The sequence below is a fragment of the Notothenia coriiceps genome, unplaced genomic scaffold, assembly GCF_000735185.1.
Source record: "Notothenia coriiceps isolate Sejong01 unplaced genomic scaffold, NC01 NC01_scaffold00037246, whole genome shotgun sequence".
Lineage (NCBI taxonomy): Eukaryota > Metazoa > Chordata > Actinopteri > Perciformes > Nototheniidae > Notothenia > Notothenia coriiceps.
Genome location: NW_011369947.1, coordinates 3124259 through 3144037, shown reverse-complemented (window position 1 = coordinate 3144037; position 19779 = coordinate 3124259). Strand labels below are relative to the sequence as shown.

Sequence of the window (19779 nt, the reverse complement as noted above, 5' to 3'; positions counted from 1 at the left end):
GTTAACGCTTGAGGCTGTAACAACTTGTTTTTCTGGTAACTGTAGAAACTCCCACTGCAATAATGTAAGTTCTGCTGAGTGATGTGAGTAATTTACATCTGAAATTCCAGCCGGTGTGCTAAAGAACCATATAAAAACAATCACAGCTTTATGACGGGACTAAATAATGCAGTCAGTTTTGTTTTCAAAAAAATCCACAACAAACAGTTTATAAAAGGAATGTATTTGGCTTTATTAAATGATAAACCAGGCATGAGCAGAAAGCAACACATCAGTTCACCAGCAGAGGGTCCCTATTGCATGCACATGAAATACCCCAAAAACTGTTGGAAAATGACTACTTAAAACCCACCCCTGCAATTATTTACAAAACTATGCACAAGAACACACATGAAAATAAATAGTTAAAAGGACATACCAAATATCTACATAACTTAAGAGCATAGGTCATATGTTTTTCATGTTTTTACTTTGACAAAATCAAATAACCACACCTGCGAAGGTATCTGATGATGAAGCATCAAGGAACTCGGGGGGAAAAAGTCAGAAAGTGCAAACCCTGCCGATCTGGCACAAGTAATGATCTTTAAAAAGCTCCCTAATGTTTTAACCGATATTGAAATATAACGCAGATTTCATATTATGTTTAAGCTCAATCAACACTGAAATCTGTCAAAGAAATGACATAAGGTCTTTCAATTGAAACCGTTTTCCTTAAATGTCAAACTAAAAAAAATGTGATTTAGTTGGAGAGGAGGAACAGTTACGCTCACACCCTGTTCACAAAGTGGTTAAAGGGACATTTAAACAAATATCTTAACGCGAAATACAAAACAAAATCACAAAATATATAAACAATGTAACTTTACAAACTAAAAAGAACCCCGCAAGCAATGTTCTGAACAAAGACTTGGATGAGTTGAGTGCAATATAAATGTGTATTTCTCAAAAAATTCGACTTGCTTCAGTCGTACACCTCCATAGTGCAACCCATGCAAGATAAAAATGTACTTTTTATTCTGCAAAACATGCAGCTACAACTTCTGCAATCATACTTCCTTTGCGCTCCGAATGACCCGACCGATGGATAACAACGTGTGCTAGTTTACCTAATCTTTTCCCATGTGGATGATACCATTTGTACCATCATCAGATATGACGGGCATTTCTCTTCAGAGGATTAGGCTGTGTTTAGAGTTTACCCACAACTCTTTATTACAAATGTATTTAGCATCAAACCTTTTCATCAACACTGTTCTGGACACCCTTGCAATAAAGGCAAAACACACAACTATCCAGTGGTTATCAGAAGCTCAGGGGACTACCCAGAATCCCTGGGTGGGAAGTCAATAGTTGAACAAAAAGTAAATGAATTACACATTTGTGTTTATAGGCCTAATTGCACAAATATTTTTATTTTATTTGAGGAATACCCTGAAACTACCAGTATTGTTTATATACTTTTGTTTGTTACTTGGAAAATCCCAGGTTGTATATGAATAACCTACTTGTCAATACACCTTGTTTTGAATGTGATTTATGAGTTCCCCTTTATGATACCACGCAGTCACCAGCAGTTTCAATCACTCACAATGGAAATGTATCATACGTTACGTTTGCTTAATTCAGGAAAGCTTCATGAGCGAGGTAAAAGTTCATTAAAGGTCACTCCTCCCACATCTTTGAAAATTCAAACCCACACATGATTTCTTTGAGGGAAGTGGATCACCACCATCCAATTGTTCCTCAGGTTTTCACATCCAGACCACACTGACCACTGGACACAGCTGTGGGTGTGAGGATGGGGCGTCCAGGTCTTAAGTCTCTGTTGGCCGTCCCCGACTTCTCCAGGTCGTCCCTGGCCCTCGTCTTAACCCCCCCCTCGCCCTCCTCAGGTGTTTTTGCAGGAATGGCAGCAGCGGCTCTTGAACTGAGGCAGAGTGCAGAGCTCCAGCTGCCGGACCTTCTCACAGTACCTCGTGCTGTCCCGACACTCTCCGGCTGGAAAACACAGACGATGCAGTTTAATACCAATACTCACTTTAAGCATCTCCACACGATAAAGACCAGACAAGACAAGGTCTAGTTTAACCTATCGTAAGCTTTATTAACCCTGAAGGAAATGTGTGTGCATGTGAAAACAACAGACTTATAAATACAAAGTGTATAAGAGGACCAATACTAGTCATTGCCTTAAAAAACAACAATACAAGTAAATCGGTAAAATAAGTAAACAAGAATAGAAACATAAATTACAACATCTTAAAAAACAAAGAAAATGGGTTTAATAATCAATAGATATATATTTTTTATTTATGATTTATTTTTGATATGCAAGTCTATTCTTCTCACTTTATCTGCACTATCTGCTTTTGTAATAATGCAAATTTTTTTGTTTGTAGTACAATGCTAAATACCCTATGTGTGATTATTCAGTACAATAACTGAAGGGTGTATAACGTGTATATTTGTAATGCTATTTGAGCATAATCTTGTTTTTATTCCCCTTACATTTTATATGACTCCCGAGGAATTTCCACCATCAACAAATGCAGTAATACCATATTCAACATGGTATATCAAATAATTTTTAAATCAACCAGTTCTACATTTTTCCATCGTGCAGCTTCCCCTCACCTCTGCCGCAAGACAGGATGTTGCATCGCTGCCAGCTGGGGGGGCGGGGCCTCCACATGCAGTGATGTTCCCGCGTGGCCTTCCCTGTCCGGCGGTGCGCACAGGTCACCTGACGGGACTGGAAGCCGTGCCGTCCACAGGTGGCGGTGCACGGCGTCCAGGGCCCCACGCGCCAGTGGAGTAGACACGCCTCTGTGGAGCAATTCTTCAGGGAGACGGGTCTAAAAATACAAATGCATAACAGGAAATGGTCAGGAAGCTCGAAGAAATACATGGGGAGGGGCTTTTACACTGAAAATGTGATATTATCTATTCCACATCAACATCATATTTCCACTCCTGATATACATTTATATTATAATACCCATATTTACCTCTGGAGTCCACTGCACATCCTGTAGGGGACTTTGGTGGTGTTTATGTCCTGGCAGTAAACATGGCGGTGCTGTGTAGCCAAACTGGGACCCACACATTGACCATGACACTAAAAAGGGAAGATTTCATTAGAATTACAAGCGAGTTCAGCTTTTTAGATGACATACTTCCTTGTTCCAGCCAGAAAGACATGTATTTTTAAACATGATGTGCATGTCATTAAAAAAGATACAAAGGGTGACTTCCCTTACTGCAACACATCTTTGTTTACTATTTAAAGAATGATTAGCAGGGGGCTTCCCTGTACACCAAAAAGTACTTGGCATATGAAAAACTCCCCCAAATGAACAGACTAAGAACTGACACACAATGTCTAACGTTGAACCTGTTTCGAACTAAATGAAAACAGCCTCTATGTACAGAAGTGTGTGTAGTGAATGGAAGCAGACTCACGGCCCCCCAGCTGGTGGAGGCCCACCGGGCGCAGGGCAGCTGGTTGCAGGGCCGGCTGTCGGAGGGTCTCCTCCCGCTGCCCAGGCACTGCTGGCTCTCCACCTCTCTGGATCGGCCCTCAGGACCCTTCAGACAGCGGACACTCCTGCTCTGGGACCCCCCTCCACAACTGGCTGAGCACGGTGACCAGGGGTCCATCCGCCACCTAAAGCAACCACAGAGGAAAAGTGGACAATGACTTACAGTGTTTATACAGTTATAATAATAAAGTATCAATCTTTGTTTTGGCCAACAGAGGCACTCATCACCTAAAAGGACATGTGTTGTTCCTTTAGAGTAAAGACATGTAGGCTACTTATCTATAGTTAGTCAGTGCATAAATAGCGGAAAACTCCACAAGAGTACCAGCTGGAAGTAATGTGTTGCTGTGGAAAGAGGCAGCAGAAAAATGCATTTTACACACCTAAATAATAAATATCAGTTTTAACTGTACGCTATATTTAGAATATAGTTACTGCTTTAATTTGTCATCAGACAGTCTTACAATTTGCTTCTTCCCCCATACACAGCAGTACATTGCTTTTTTTCTCGATGGCACTCCTGTCTTTTTTCCCCCCAAAGGGCCAGTCACACACTGACCATGGAGAAGTACTTCATACAACTCCATATACCTTTAAGTCTTTAGCATTGTGCTATCCTGGAAACATCTGAGTATTTTCCTTGCCAGTTCTCTAGGTACATGTAGTAAGTTTGAAATGCAATTAAATGGGGAATCAGGAATGTGACCAGCATGTAGTAGCAGCAGTGTACCTGAGGGGGCAGGCCTGTCCGTGGCACAGCTCTGCAGACTGGCTGCTGTTGCTCCTCTCAGAGCAGATAGGCCCATTTGCTCCAATGCCATTACTTTGGACGCAGCTTCTTCCTTTGCCACCTGAAAACAGACATTTAAAACGATATTATTGTGCTCTTGGATTCAGCAGAAATTTAAAAAAGACACCATATAAAACTGGGTGTATCTGAAGATGATCTTGACACCAAAAGTCCTGAGATGTTTTTTATATAGGCATCAAGATAAATACAATGGGTATAACCACTTTTTGATTTAAAGCGCAGCTTGGACACTTTTCAGCCCCTTTAAGCCCCTTTATCTTCCTTTGAGGTCAAGCGAGTGGGGTGCACCCATTAATCTTCTTTGAAACATTGCCTGCAACCTCTAATTGTTGTCGTATGGGGAAAAAGAGTGCCGGAGCATCAGGAAGACCCTGCGGCCGGCGGCTTTGATCAAAATGCAGCAAGGTCGCCAATAATCAGGCTCCGATGAGACGAATGACAGCGCCGCTCAGATATGAACGCGCTGTGTCACGCTTTGGACATTCCCAACCACTGAGACACCGGGGTATGCAAAACACTTTAAAAAGTCCTTAGTTGGTCTCTAACCTTAACTGTGTATATACAACATATTTAAAGTGGTAACCTGCTTCGTTTTCTTTTTTCTTTCCTTAGAAATTAATTTAAGGTGTTTGTTGCAATTTTCTAAGACATTTTCCTTCACTATTATTTAATAAGACCCCTCCAGAAGTGAATTAGCAGGCAGTTTATTCCAACATGCTAGAAGTGAGATTCGGTGTACCTGTAATCTGCAGCCAAGATGAAAGAGATGTTGTTCCAAGACGATTGTTGGCCGTGCAGGTGTACAGACCCTCATCCGGCTTGCTTGGAGACTGGATCCTCAGTGAGCCGGAGGACAACAGGCCTACTCTGCCAACACGAAGACAACACAACCACTAAATCGGCTACTTTTAACAACAACACCTGCAGATTTATTGATGCCTGAAAGCCCACATTAAAGGTCCCCTATTATACTGTTTTTCCTCAATAGATTATAGCTCTCAGATATATACAAAACATGTCTCTGAAGTGTTTGGCTAGAAATACCAAACAGATCATGACCAAAAAAAATCGTCATAAAGTGACCAAAATCTGATCCCCTGAATTTTCAGACAGTTTTTATATAAATGGATCAGGACAAAAAGAGAGGGAATCTTTTTTCCTGAAACTTTCAGAATCTATGAATAAATATTCTATTTATGTATAAAAGACATGAAAAATTGGATTTTGCATAATAGGTGACCTTTAAAGGGCAGTTCTTACCTGCTGTTGTATTGCAGCTCTTTGCCGTTCTTTGTCCATGTCAGGGACGGTTCGGGGTTCCCCAGGGCCTCACACCTCAGCTCCAAACTAGCAATGGGTTTCTGCAGCAGAGCCGGGACCCCCACATGTACAGTCATTTCAGAGGACGGGACCACCCCCACCTTCCGGGGCCGCTGGATTATCACCGGGCTTCTTAGCCGCGGAGCTTTGATGCTGGGTTTATTAAGCGGGGGCACCTGTGTGGAGGATTCTGCTTTTTCCGGGGGGTGGAGAGTAGACTCATTGTTTTCGCCTTGTGTGATAGCGAGCTCACTGAGCAACTGTGCGATGAGTTGCCCCTCCCTTTGTCCTCCTTCAGAGAGGTCGTGCATGATCTCATCTAGCCTCTGGGTGTCTGCTATGAGTACGAGCAGGCTAGAAAGTTCTGAATTGGCTCTCTCGTCCTCCAGGGTGGAGCGGTTCTTCTGTGTTTTATCAGCAGGGTCTTTCTCATCTTGGAGAGAGCCTTTGAGTTCAAGCAATTGCTCCACGATGTTGTCGTATCGGTTCAGGGGGACGGGTAGCTCCTGAAATCTTTCTCTCATGGCTGCGTCTGTTTCCCTAACTTTTTGTTGTTCACCCCCAAGGAGCCATGACGCTGGAGCAGAGAGCTTGTGTTTGCTGCCGATGATCTGAAGTACAAAATGTTCCCGTGCCTGACCTGCGACACATGTGTAAATCCCGGCGTCCGATGCACGAAGCTGCTGAAACTTCACGTATCCCAGTGATGTCATGGAGAGATGCGGAGGGACGATTAAGGGCTTTCCCTCCTTCAACCATCGGATTTGGCCTTTGCGGAAGTTTCTAGTTGGACAGCGAAGGACTACAGTCGTCCAGGGGAGCAAGTAGGCATAGCCCCCCACCACCAGCTGTAACTTTTTCCCCTTCCTCCACTGGATATACACCTTCTTCTGGCCCAGTATGATGGGATTGGGTTTGAGAGGGTCTGTGAGGAAATTAAAGAACAGATTAATGATTTGATTTTGATACGATTTTATGAGAATGTCCATTAACAAGTCACAGTCACACCTTTTTTTCCCACTGGTTATTGGTGGGCTTATGTTACGCTCAATTCATTGATGTTGAGAGGTGCAGTAAATCAAATATCATGTTTATGTGATATGAAAATGATGGTGAAGTTCTGAAGTAAAACTAGTGTAATTCTGTAAGCAACTGCTGATGTTAAAAAAACGTTTTTCTTACACATCTTTCCATCAAATTGTACACCAAAACATTTTTATGATGCAAGTCAATGTAAAGACTTTGCAGCAAATGTTCACAAAGTTACTAAGTATGTAGATATCTGAGTGTATAAGCATATTTATGCCTCATTTAGATAACATCATTTACAGTGTTGATGCACTATGTTAGCACAGCCCTGATGTGAACACAGCATAAGCAGCACATTTTGACTAAACAGATCCAAACAGAGGGTGTCTTACTCTCACAGAGCCTGAGGGAGCATGGTCTGATTTTGGTGGGCCGGGCTAGCAGGGAGCAGTTCTCGGGGTCTAAGTTCTGATGTCTCCGATCCTCCCCTTGTCTTCTGCACACTGCCTCTAGTCTCTGAATGCCGTTTCCACAGGTCACAGAACACTGGACGGGTAAAAAAAGATGTTGTAAGACATGAAGCAGATCCTGTTGAGTTTGCAAATGGTATATTTAGAAAAGGAGGGTCTACCTGGGACCAGTCAGTGGTGACCCATCGAGCTGGGCACTCCAGCTTGGCGCAGATCTGCTGGCTCGGGGGGCTTTCGGACGGACAGAAGGTGTCAGGCAGCTCGAGGATGCTGCCATCTGCCAGCCGCTGTTTGCACAGGACCTGCCTCCTTTGAAATCCACCTCCACAGCTCTGGGAGCACTACGAAAACACAGATGTGCCGGGGATTACATTAGCAATAAGGGCTAGACGCTTCAGTCTAATTGCTGTGCCAGGCATTTATGTTGGTGAACTTCCTAAAGCCCCTTTCCAACTCGACAAAACCCCACTAACACCCACTTACGTCTGACTTTTGTCTTCACTAGGAAAGGTTTCAATTGTATTTCAGGCCTCGGACAAATAACTGCAGTATTTACAATAGGGATGGAAACACAAGTGAGATCCTTTACCTGTCCCCAGGCTCGAGTGTCCCACATGGGAGGACAATCGAAGCGGTTGCAGGCTTGGACCGGGATGGGTTTGGGGCTCTGACAGTCTTCATCCCGCAAAACCTCGGTCCGGTTGCTGTCCCGGGAGGGTCGGTGAGAGCAGGCCACAGTGCGGGTCATCAGACCAACCCCACAGCTAGCAGAGCAGGAGCTCCACTCCCCAGTTTTCCATCTGCAACACAACGCTCAGCATCAAACTGCGAAATGTTGACAACCAAATGTAACCTTCCTGTTTTAACAACACACAGTTTATTAACTTTTAAAGGTCCCTATTATACTCTTTTTTCATCAATAGATTATAGTTCTCAGTTATATACACAACATGTCTCTGAAGTGTTTGGCTCGAAATACCCAACAGATCATTGCAGCATTACCCATAATCCCCTCTTTTTCAGCCCTGTTTCCAAAGTGTTGATTCTCTGTCTGTTACTTTAGATGAAAATAAGGAGCCACTCCCCACGGCCCTCTGAGAGACATTTGGTTAAAAAGAACACAATGGTGCTCTAGGAGGAGATTCAGGTGATAAGGTGGGGGGGGGGGGTTACCTTGGTTGGTGATTGGCTAATGGTTACACAAGCCAAAAAAACATTATGACATCACAATGTGGCCAAAATCTGATCAGCTCATTTTCAGACAGGTTTTTATATAAATGGATCAGGACAAAAAGAGAGAGAATCTTTTTTCCTGAAACTTCCAGAGTCTCTTTACACAGAGGGGACACATGTTTATGTATAAAGGACAGGAAGTGGATTTTGCATCATAACCTCTGTGGTTCCAGATTCATCAACATGCTTTATCTTTAGGGTAAATGCATATGTAGATAGCCACATTCTCCAGTCTATACAGGAGTATCTTGATGTTTTTACTTGATCCCCTCAGAGGACGCTCTCGCAGTCTTATGAATGTGCAAATTCATGAAAGTGAATTCAAGTGAAAACGAAATAAGAGTGATTCATGGGGCCAGATACTGTCAGAGAAACATCAAATCTCCCACTGAATTTAAGGATATTTGAGAAATCCCAAGGCAAAATGTCTTCACTTGTGTTTTCCCAACGACCCCGATGTACCAATATTCTTTTTGATGCAGAACACATTTTCTTTCGAAAGAAGGATCCAGCTTCAAAGTTTTCTGAGCACATTAATTCTAATCTTGAAAACGATGTGGCATGTGTCTTTGTCGCTATGCCTTTAAAAAGGCATCGTAAAGCTTCGGCTTTGACCGAGATGGCAGCGGTTTTACTTCTTGCTTGACAGATTAGGTGAATTTTCAAAACTATTCATGTTTACTCAAGGGTCCAGGGACTGTGGAGAATTGGGAATGAGGGTTTTTGTTCAGGATCGGTACTATACTCAAAGCCAAATCCTATGGCTGTTTCCCTTCAGAGGCAACAGTATCCAAAGAGTGTAGCTTAATATGCGAGGGTGAGGAGGCCTCAGGGAGGGAGTAAAGAGCCAAAGGAAACAAGTCCAATACAGCGTTTGTTGTGCCTGAAAACAAGACACAAGGCCTGGAAAAACAGGCCGGGGCAGGCTGCAAGCCTCTGGCTTTTCTGACTAGAGTGGTGGAACACCGACACTGCGCACTGTGTTAATTTTAAACGTGTGGCCTACCGCAAAATCCACTCACCGCTTCGTAATATTAGACATCATGCTATTATGCTGTTTAGCCATTCAGGTATTTCATTTTGGGTTCTCGTTGTTCATCCACTGTATCCCAAATTGATGCCCAAAAAACCCTGAAAAAACATAACCCCAGAAAAGGATTGTACTGCTGTTTTGGCTGCTTTACTCCCTCAAAATCAGCAAAAATACATTATTGTTTACATTAATTCTTCACAAAGGATGAACCTTTTTTTAATTTTGCATAATTCATAAGGACTTTTCATGCATTATGATACAAAATATGTCATAATGTAATGGCAGATGCACATTTTTGATTTTGAATGACGGCCTGATGCGCTTTCTGAAAGCCTCTTGACAGGACAAATGTCAACATTATTAACCTGTCCTATGATGCGTCATCACTAAAAGGACATTAATAGTAGTATAAAAAGCCAAATTAAAGCGTTTTTATAGTAGTCTTCAAAAAGGTATTGCTAACTTTTCCAGCACAGGTCTCCTGAATTTCTGTGCTGACAAACCAATTGAAAAAAGGTTTCATTCCAAGCACAATTTCACATGTCAGCCTAGTAGATATCACCACCGACACATGGCCCCTATTTTGTGCTTTATTCTCACAAGCCGTCCCGCTGGATTCATTTCCTGTTATCAAAGATACAGCCATCGATCTCTGTCACTCTGCTTCAGTATCACTTGGACCCAAGTGGCCTAAATGATCATTTGATTGGCCCATGTGGTTTGAAGTGAAAGGCATAACATAGTGGATTAGAAGGATTTTAATCTATTTTGTACACAACCACTGATTAGCCGGTATTAATTGATCCAGCTGGTGTGATGCGAGTTCTTTGATCGTCTGAAAGCTGAGCAGTTCCAGGTGCAGGACCCAGGAAAGGATCAGGGCCCTGGGAAACGCTGCATGAATGTCCCAGCTCTCTATATTGCATTTTTTTCTGGGTTACAGTCTTGGCAAACTAATAAAGAGCAGAGCCAGATCTGAGTCCTGCTTTTAATTAATATTTTCTTCTTGAATGCAGCCAAAACCTTTTTATTTAAAAAAGAAAAAACACATTTCCTCCTCGGGTTTACTGCATCCATCAATCATGTGTGTTTTTATGTTCGTGCGCAAACCATTTTAAACCAATGATAATGATGTATGTCTGTGATTTAGTGTACCTGGGTGGGCAGGGCTGGGTTTTGCAGTCCTGCAGCAGCTGGGGGGGGCGTCGGGTGCTCACACACAGACTCTGCTCGGCTGCCTCCCTCGTCTGCTTGTTCAGGCAGATGACCACAGCCTCCTGGACACCTGAGATCAGGAAACAATAACAAGGATGTCCAAATAACCATGAGCTATAAGGAAGGGTCACGTTTTTAGAAATGAATTATCTCCCTGTACCGTATCTGTTTGGAATGAATGACAACAATGCAACCTCATTTTGTTCTTCTTAGACATCTCTCAAATATTATCACCTTCACACGCATGAAGCATTAAAGCAACCCAAATATTATGGTACCTAAATGGAAGGCACTTTCTTTGCACATGGAACATGCAAGGAATTAGCTGGGCGTTATAACATTAAAAGCCTATCAGAGTTGAGATTTTCCTGAAATAGGGGTGTTGTTTAACCAGAAATGGAAGCCAAAGTAATTTTTTGAAAGAAAATTAGATTTTTTACACTTTAAAGTAACACAATGTCAAGATATTTACGTGTATAAATAATAATGTTGCTTCTGTATTGAGTGTAATCCTCGTTCCAGTAAACAAGCCTTAGAAACCGTGTTTGCTTGTTGTTTTTAGAACAGATCTGACAAAGCATTTACTTTTTCTGCATCCGTTTGACTAGTTTCTTGCAATTCAAAAACTGTTTATGTTTGCTTAAATCTGCAGTGAATCCGATGAATCAGTTGTGCGAAGTTATCTGGTGGTCAAATTGCAATAAACATCGAAACGGTGCAGCGGCCTGCTTCATTTCAGGACCTGAAACTGTGGATAAACTCTAAGGGTGTGATGTCATGTCACGTTAAGAGCAACGCTACATAAATCTGTTTCAAATGTTGGGGACAGTACCAGCGAGACGGGCACTTCAAACGCATCAGTGGTGTGATGGTCCACAGGAGCCCTCATGTGTGTATGACACCTGATACCCCTCTGTAATCATCCCTGAATGTGAGTTTGTTGGGTTAGGGTGAGCACACATGGACAAAAGCCTGCACACATTTGCAGAAATTAAAGTTGTGGGGAGATTAAAGCGGGCCTGAATGAATGTTGGCAGGATGTTTGGGAACGCTGTTTCTGTCTGGTGCTGCATTCACTGCCACTGAGAGAGTCTATGAGGAATGACCTTTAGAACTACTTCCATTATCATTTTAAAGCCTATACTGCCATCAACTGATATAGGTCACCGCTCACTGCTGAGATACATCGTTTTACAGCAACTGGAAAAATGCACTACTAATTGAGAAGGGTAACTTTATCAGGATGTTATTTGATTTTGCTGATTCAACTGATATTTTCCATCTAGTCCCATTATAGGGTCAACATTTTGGTTTGGTTCCTAACTAAATTCTGGCAAAATTCATGTTATTCCCATCATTACTTCCATCAGTTATACATTTAGTGCAATTAGCATATGTGAGCATGCTAAGACGCTGAACATTATACATTCTCATCATTGTCATGGTCAGCATGTTAGCTCAAATCACTGCTCTGCCCCCTTCAACTTTGCATTGCTGCTCTTTCTCATTGTGCTGCTTTGCTTTTTCATATTAAAGCGTTCAGTAATGATCCGTACCTCCCCCACAGCTCTCTGAGCACTCGGTAAATCCCTCATACTCCCAGTCATGCAGCTCCTCTCTCTCGGGTGTCTCCTCCTCCTCCTCCTCCTTTTCACTTTCTTTCCCTCTGTCCGAAACACCGGAGCAGGGCGTACGGTAGCAGGGCTGGCTGGTCACGGGCTTCACCCCCTCACACTCGTCGTCGGGCAGGTCGGCCACAGACTGGGAAAAGGACAGCAACACCTGGCACCTCACGGTCCGCCGCTGAGTCCCGGCGCCACACGTCCTGCTGCAGGACTGCCAGGGAGCGGGGATGAACCTTGAGAGAATACGGGAAGATTAATCGCACACATAAATACATAAACACTTGCTGTAGTACACTTCACACACATATGCTAACAGACTTGGAAAGGCAGTAACATTTTTGGTTTGACTAGGACAAACCAGCAGACTTTAAATTACTTTAGTGCATTCCCCCTGTGTACAGCTTTGCTTCTAAATTCATAAATCCATTGAGTATTTATGAAATCCAGTCCTGCTGTGGTTAATTGAACAGCTGTGAAGCATTAGGATCAGTTATTCTACGATAAACGGCTTTCATGTGCATCCTTCCTCGTCTTAAAGTATGGATCACAGAGGGAAAAGACTTCACGAATGCCTGAAGGCCCGTCAAGGTTGGGTGAGAGCGAGAGCCCCAAAAACTGACAGCGCCTCACAACAGAGATACTATCATTTGAAAGTTTACTCTTGGTCTTGAATGAAAAGCGTAGTTATTTTAAGGGTCAAGGAAGGCAAAATGTATTTGCTGCTGTGTTTTCCAGAACATTACAGACAGACAGACACTATTCACAAAGTACAACAACAGACAATGTGGGGTACCTGAAAACTCTTTGTCCACATAAACCCAGCTGGACATGAGGGGATAAAAGGCATTTCATCAGACCTTTTCTACCTTTTCCATTGCGCAACTGCGTTATAGTCTTATATCCATCCATCTTTTATACTCCATCGTTAGCCCAAATATTTACAACATGCAGCAGCTGTCCTCTGCAGGGCGGAGCTCACCACTGTTTATTTTGGCAGATATACTTTACAAAACCTCAGTAATATCAGCAGAGTGCTTTGTAATTCCCACCACAACATCAGAAGACTAACTTCGCTCTTCAGCTCACTTTGTGATAATCATTCAGTCTTCAGTGTTGAGTTTTTCTTGGTACAGTTCTCGATAATAAATGACAGTTCTTTTGTAAGTAGTGTACTGTGGTTGTCCCCACAAATATAGAAGGACTTTTTTTTTTTAACAAGACTTATTAAAGCTGACATACTTTTATAGTGATGTTGGAGCTTGGTTCACTTAAGGAAAAGCTTCCGGACCCAGCCTGACCTCACGGACAGTTTGTGGCTGATCTGATTGGTTGAGTGTAAGTGAAGCTCTAGGTTCAGGAAGAGGCTGTCGGCCTTGAAGTGCATGTGTGCGTGCCGCAGCAGGGACAAATTATGAGCATTCATTCTAAAAATCAAACTCTCCAAAGCAAATATGGTAGAATGGTTCAGAAATGGGTCGCGTGAGTGAATCAAGATTGCAATCTTTTAACGATTAACCTTTCAGCCCTAATTCCTTTTTTAAATAGTTTTTGGTCATTTTATTGAAAATTGGAATATAATTGGATAGGAATATTGTTCAACCCCAGTCAGCCAAGTTGTTTCGGGTAAATCACTCTCTGGGTTTATAACCTACCCAAGTACCTTCCTGCAGCAGGCATTATGAGATACATGGATGTCATAAAGGGACCAACCGATGTGCAGCATTCCTCCTGAGTTAACCAGTGTGACCACAACACACAGACACCCTGCTGTTTCATAAGATGCCTCAATAAAGAGCTCATTATTGCAGCAAACTGGGCTCTTTACGAGTGCTCCAGGACCCGTAGTGTTTTGGACAAACAAATGAATCACCAGCAGTTAGAGCTTGGAAAGAAAGCAACAAAGTCAACATGCGAACCCCACGGAAAAGTGTATCTTCATGCGTTGTTAAAGTACATCTGCGGCTTCGAAAACAATCGTGATTTCACTCACGGACAAAAGAAAAAGGGTTTTTGTGATATCTGCCAAAGCCCCTCGTTGGTCGTATCAAATGAATTCAATCAATGGAGATATTTTATTTACTCATAGCGGTTAAAATAATCAGTTCTGGCCTCGCTGTGGAACATATATGGGTTTCATTTTTCAAGCCGTTGCACAGCGGTGGCTCGGGGCCGACGTACGGCCTGGCAGTGGAGGTGCAATAAGTCTAACTCAGGAATGTCCTTCTCTTTCCGCTCACATCCGTAACCTGGCCCCATATGGTAGGCAGATATTGTTGTTGGCTTGTGCATGACTGCGTATTATACACAGATATTTATGTGCTTTGCGAGGGAAGGTTTTTTTTGTTGCAATAGAGCAAATTCATATGTCTTGGCGTCCCTCCCTTACACTCTCGCGTTCCAAAGATAAGTCACAGTAACAGATGTTTTGAACTGGCTAACATGGTCGCTAATACAAGTCATGCAAGACACTGGGTACAGTCCAAACATTGTCCATCTTCAGAGGCCTTTGTGAGTCCACTGATATGCGGGACATCTGGAAGCTTGCTGAGGTAATGCTGGTAGTCAGCTGCTTTCCAAAAAATATGTTTTGTCTTCCACCTTCAGCTCCCCCTTTAACCCTAAATAACCTCATACAGCAAATTCATTACTTAAACCTAACGATAAACACCTTCACTGGTGCGTTAAACTTCTTATTTACTCCTCTTGACATAACTCTCCTGCCACCGTGTCTGACAAACATTTGGCAGGTTTACAAAGAGGCCTATTTTGAAAAGCGCCAGGAAAATATTCAGAGCTACAGCCACTCTCTGACTCCAAGTTCTTGCAAATGGCCTTTGACATGAACACAACCACGATACTGTTGGGGTTTCATGGCAGTGCCAGCCCTGTCAGCTTCAATTTCACCTCCAGGTAGAAGCTGCGCTCTGAGCTGTGAAAGCTGTTGTTGTTTCTGCGATCTGACTTCTTCTTCTGTCCGTGCAGAGTGACAGGGATTATTTTTCTGGGCTACGAAGCTTGAGAGGCTTTATTTGTTTCATCTTAATAAATTATCAGAATTGTTTCCAATATAATAAAGCATCAGTCACAGACATTTCAAAATGAATTCCCATTAATCTCCTTTTTGTGTGCAAAACATTTTAGGTAGTGCGAAAGGAAAAAACATAAATACAGAACATAAAAATGCCCCAAAAAGTAGTAGAAATATTTTTAAAAAATTAATATGGCATGGCATTTTTTGTATTAGTAAATATAAGTACAAATACATATGTTTTCCAATATAATGAAGCATCAGTCAGAGACATTCCGACATGAATTCCCATTAATAATTTCCTGCGCATGCATGTGTGTGTGTGTGTGTGTGTGTGTGTGTGTGTGTGTGTGTGTGTGTGTGTGTGTGTGTGTGTGTGTGTGTGACTCACGTTGGTTCCTCACCGACGCTGACCTCCTCGTCCAGCTCGATGGCCTGCTTCTGCCACACAGGTTTGGCCTCCACTGGGAGAGTATCTACAGAAATTATCACAGGAAAGACAAAGGATGAGAGAGATTTTAATTTAGAAATAAGGTCAACATTAAGAGTTAAAACATGACAGAAGAACCCAATCTATTACATCTTTCGCCTATGTCTATAATGCATTATAAACATGGGCTTCAATATCTGCCAATAGCAATGTTTAATTATAGTTTGCAATTTACACAATGCTTTGTGCAGGTTATAATGTTTAGAAAGATAGATACATACTATATTTATCCCAAGTTGGGAAACTGTTTTGTCACTGCAGCATTTTGACAGTCAATGTAAAAGAATTACAGATTTCGGAAAAATAGAATAAAATGAAAATAGAATAATTATATATACTGTACATATTCTCAGAAAATACATATATTCAGAAGAGTATCTAAACACTACAAAATATAAAGAATAAATTAGAATAATCTCTTATGTACCAATCTACTAAACATATGAACATAGACGATATACATTCAACATTTATGTACAGTAGCTTTAAATTAAAAGTAAAATACATCCTTTGAGGTAGTGTTTACCAATAAGAGTACAGCATGTGCAAATTGTTCATGTTTATAGAGAGGGAGTACCTGAAAAAATTCTGAAGTCCTCTAGAACTCATAGAAAGAGTCTTTGAGCACCAGGAAAGAGCTATATAAACGACATGTATCATTATTATGACGAAACAGACCTACCGATGGATTTATAGCAGGGCACCGTCACCAGGCACTCCTCCTTGATGTGGGGCTTGGTGGTGGGGTTACAGCCTCCAGCATGGAGTCCTCTGTGATCGATGCACAACACCACCCTGTAGCGCAGACCCTGCCCACAGGTGACCGTGCACTGGTGGTGACAGGGTGACACGGTGGGAGAATCGTGGATTAACTCACGGCGATTATCACACACACATTGGTTAACGTGTTAAGTCTCAGAAGCCCTCGACTCGAGGAAAAGCAAAGAGACCTTCCAAAATCCCTGCAGCGTTCTGCTCAGGAGTGAACTTTGTGCATCCGCTGCCAAAACAAGCATTTAAAGGCAAGTTCACAGGGAAGAATGTGCTAGGTAAACAGCGTCCCGGGCCACAAATCTGACTCCCTGGGCCTCTGCTTGTGCACGTACGACTGGTGAGGCTGAAAAAACCCCACGAGGATGATGTATGGGATGTTTATGGTTAATGTAACTGCAACTCTGCCACATCAGTAAGCTAACAAGAGCGTTAGATGATCAAGATGCAGCACCCAGATATACTGGATGTGTTTGGCAGAGGAAGAGTTTAAGAATATGTGCTGTTGGTTTGGAAAAGCCTTAAAGTTAGATGTGGTGAAGGATGCTTACATTGAGGTGAGCAGTACTCTGATTCACACAGGGAGCTAGTGTTTAAATCCAAGCATTCTCAAGTGTTCCCATCAAAATTCTGCTGGATGTCTGAAGAAGTCACAGCTCAGGCTGTCCTCTCAGTATATTTATATTAAGTCAATTAATCATGTTTTTTTTTCAGACTTAAAAAACATATGAACATGATTTTTTCATTGAATTTCTTTTAGTTTGTGAGGCTTTACAGCAACTCACAAAGGAAAAGCTAATCAAATAAATAGCCACTCTAAAAAATATAACATTTTAACTACTTGTTACAAGCTTTTTTCCTACAAGACATATCCAATCAATAAGTACCTGTGATAATCATTAACAATGAGTGTTCAAACAGACTAAAAATGGACCTACAGGTGACCACTCCTGTGCCAGCCAGGTGGGGCAGTCGTAGGTGTTGCAGGGCTGCAGGATGGCCGTCTTGGAGGAGTAGAGACACTTCCACTCCTCAGTGGTGGTGATGGTGCCCTGCATGTCCTCCTCCACACAGGACACCGAGCGACTCTGGATGCCTCCGCCGCAGGAGGTGGAGCAGGCCGTCCAGGGACTGCTCTCCCATCTGACACCACAAATCAAAGATAGGTTGGTAAATGTCAGAATGTGTGTTGTTGGGTCACTATAGAGTACTGCAGGAATGAGTCATAAACCCCCCAAAAAAGAGTAATTAATGCACTTCTGGTAATCTTGTCTCAGAATGGTTTTCAGGTTAGACTGAAATAAGGTTTTTTGATGTTTTTTTCTATTACGTAAAATATAACAGTAAATACTCCACTTATTAATTTTGAAGCTCTTCCGTGTTTTGAAAAAGGCTGTTGCTAACAAGTGTCTGAATGAGACTCCAGAGAATACTAGGTTAATTCCGCTAGTTTAAAAATGCTCATTCCCTGCAGCACTTTATGGTACCTCACAGCTGAGAATACATACCGAGGCAGGGGGTGGTAGAGGTCATATGGCATAATTTGCTTGTAGCCGTCGCTAAAAGGCAAAATCAGTAAAAGAAAATGAAGATTTAGAATCATACAATCTACTGTTGACACGTTTTAAAGAGTGTTCTCTGCAGTCTAACCTGGCCAGGCAGAGCTCCATGTTGCACTCCTGGAGTTTGGGTTTGGGTTTGATGTTCTCGGGGTAATAATGGCAATACTGATCCACCACCACCCGGCCGCTCCGGAGGTCAAAGCACTCTGCTGAGGTCAGCTGGTAGCCTGAGGAACAAGAAATGTCAATGATTTAGTCTTTTATCTGCCACAGGAGACTTTTCGGACCTATCCTTTTTTGCATTTTCTTCCCTCACCTCCACCACATGGGACGGAGCAGGGGAAGAAGTCGGTCTCTCTCCAGCGGTGGATGATGGGCTGGTAGTAAATGTACTGCACCACACTGTCCGCTCCACTGGAAAACTGCACCTACAGGAACAGTGTTCATGTTGTCACCACAAAAAGTGATAAATAATAACTGGATGAGAGTGTCAATAATTATTATAATAATAATGCTAAACTGAGGCTACAGCTCAGCCAGGGCCAACCTGAGGAGGGGAATTGAACAGAGGATCGAAGAGCACTTCAGCTCCTCAGACCCCCGGCGTATGTGGCAAGGCATACAAACGCTCACCAACTATAAATCAATAGGCAACATGCCCCCAACAAGCTCCGCCTCCTTCCCCGAAGAGCTCAACCACTTCTACGCTCGTTTCGACCGGGAGAACAAGGAGGTCCCCATCAAATTTGACCTACCACCAGATGAACCGCCACTCACACTCTCCATCTCTGATGTCTACTCCACCCTGAGTAAGGTGAACGCTCGGAAGGCAGCTGGCCCTGATGGAATTCCTGGACGCGTGCTCAGAGCCTGTGCAGAGCAGCTGGCAGGGGTCTTTGCGGACATTTTCAACCTGTCCCTGGCCCAAGCAGTTGTTCCCACCATCTTCAAGACCGCCATCATCGTGCCAGTGCCGAAGCTCTCAACCGCTACGGCTCTTAATGACTTCCGTCCCGTTGCACTCACCCCCATCATCGAGAGACTGGTTATCTCGTACCTCAAATCCTGTCTGCCTGCTACACTGGATCCATACCAGTTTGCCTACCGCTGCAACAGGTCAACAGAGGACGCCATCTCCACGGCACTCCACTCTGCCCTGACTCACCTGGATAGCCCCAAATCTTACCTCGGAATGCTGTTCATAGGTTTCAGTTCAGCATTCAACACTGTGATCCCCTCCAAGCTGATCTCCAAGCTTCGCCAGCTTGGTATCAATACATCGCTCTGTAACAGGATGCTGGATTTTCTGACTAACACACCCCAGTCTGTGAAGTTAGACAACCTCTCCTCCTCCACTTCTACCTTGAACACCGGTGTGCCACAAGNACTCAACTGCACTGATTAAACGTACTTAATGGATATGTTATTTGCACAATCGTGTTACTATACATATAACCATTTTTTATTTCTTCTTATAATATCACTGTTTGTACATACAATCTGCACTTGCACTCTGTTAATACTCCGTTAATATTCTGTCAATACTTAGTTACATCTGTATATTGTAGATTTTATCCTCATTCAATGCTTCCTGTATTGTCAGTTTTTATAATATGCACCTTGTTTTTATTTATATATAGCACATCT

The 19779-nt window shown here is 42.7% G+C and overlaps 1 protein-coding gene across 2 annotated transcripts in view; it reads right to left on the bottom strand.

Annotated features, from left to right (window-relative positions):
• Window positions 1-211: 211 nt before the first annotated feature.
• The window catches only part of adamtsl3 (ADAMTS-like 3), a 43108-nt gene continuing 23540 nt past the window's right edge, over window positions 212-19779 (bottom strand). The window contains exons 8-25 of one of the 2 annotated variants that reach the window (XM_010794571.1): window positions 18449-18560; window positions 18221-18359; window positions 18079-18129; window positions 17509-17713; window positions 16482-16629; window positions 15701-15785; window positions 12213-12514; window positions 10597-10726; window positions 7765-7975; window positions 7337-7516; window positions 7098-7251; window positions 5617-6601; window positions 5096-5223; window positions 4276-4396; window positions 3466-3670; window positions 3012-3121; window positions 2638-2858; window positions 212-2001 (exon numbers count right to left, since the gene is read on the bottom strand). In XM_010794571.1, coding sequence (XP_010792873.1) covers window positions 1892-2001; window positions 2638-2858; window positions 3012-3121; window positions 3466-3670; window positions 4276-4396; window positions 5096-5223; window positions 5617-6601; window positions 7098-7251; window positions 7337-7516; window positions 7765-7975; window positions 10597-10726; window positions 12213-12514; window positions 15701-15785; window positions 16482-16629; window positions 17509-17713; window positions 18079-18129; window positions 18221-18359; window positions 18449-18560 — 3597 coding nt within the window. In that variant the 3' untranslated portion in view covers window positions 212-1891. Of the gene's footprint in view, window positions 2002-2637; window positions 2859-3011; window positions 3122-3465; window positions 3671-4275; window positions 4397-5095; window positions 5224-5616; window positions 6602-7097; window positions 7252-7336; window positions 7517-7764; window positions 7976-10596; window positions 10727-12212; window positions 12515-15696; window positions 15786-16481; window positions 16630-17508; window positions 17714-18078; window positions 18130-18220; window positions 18360-18448; window positions 18561-19779 lie in introns of those variants that run through there. The other variant, XM_010794573.1, reaches the window with a different exon arrangement.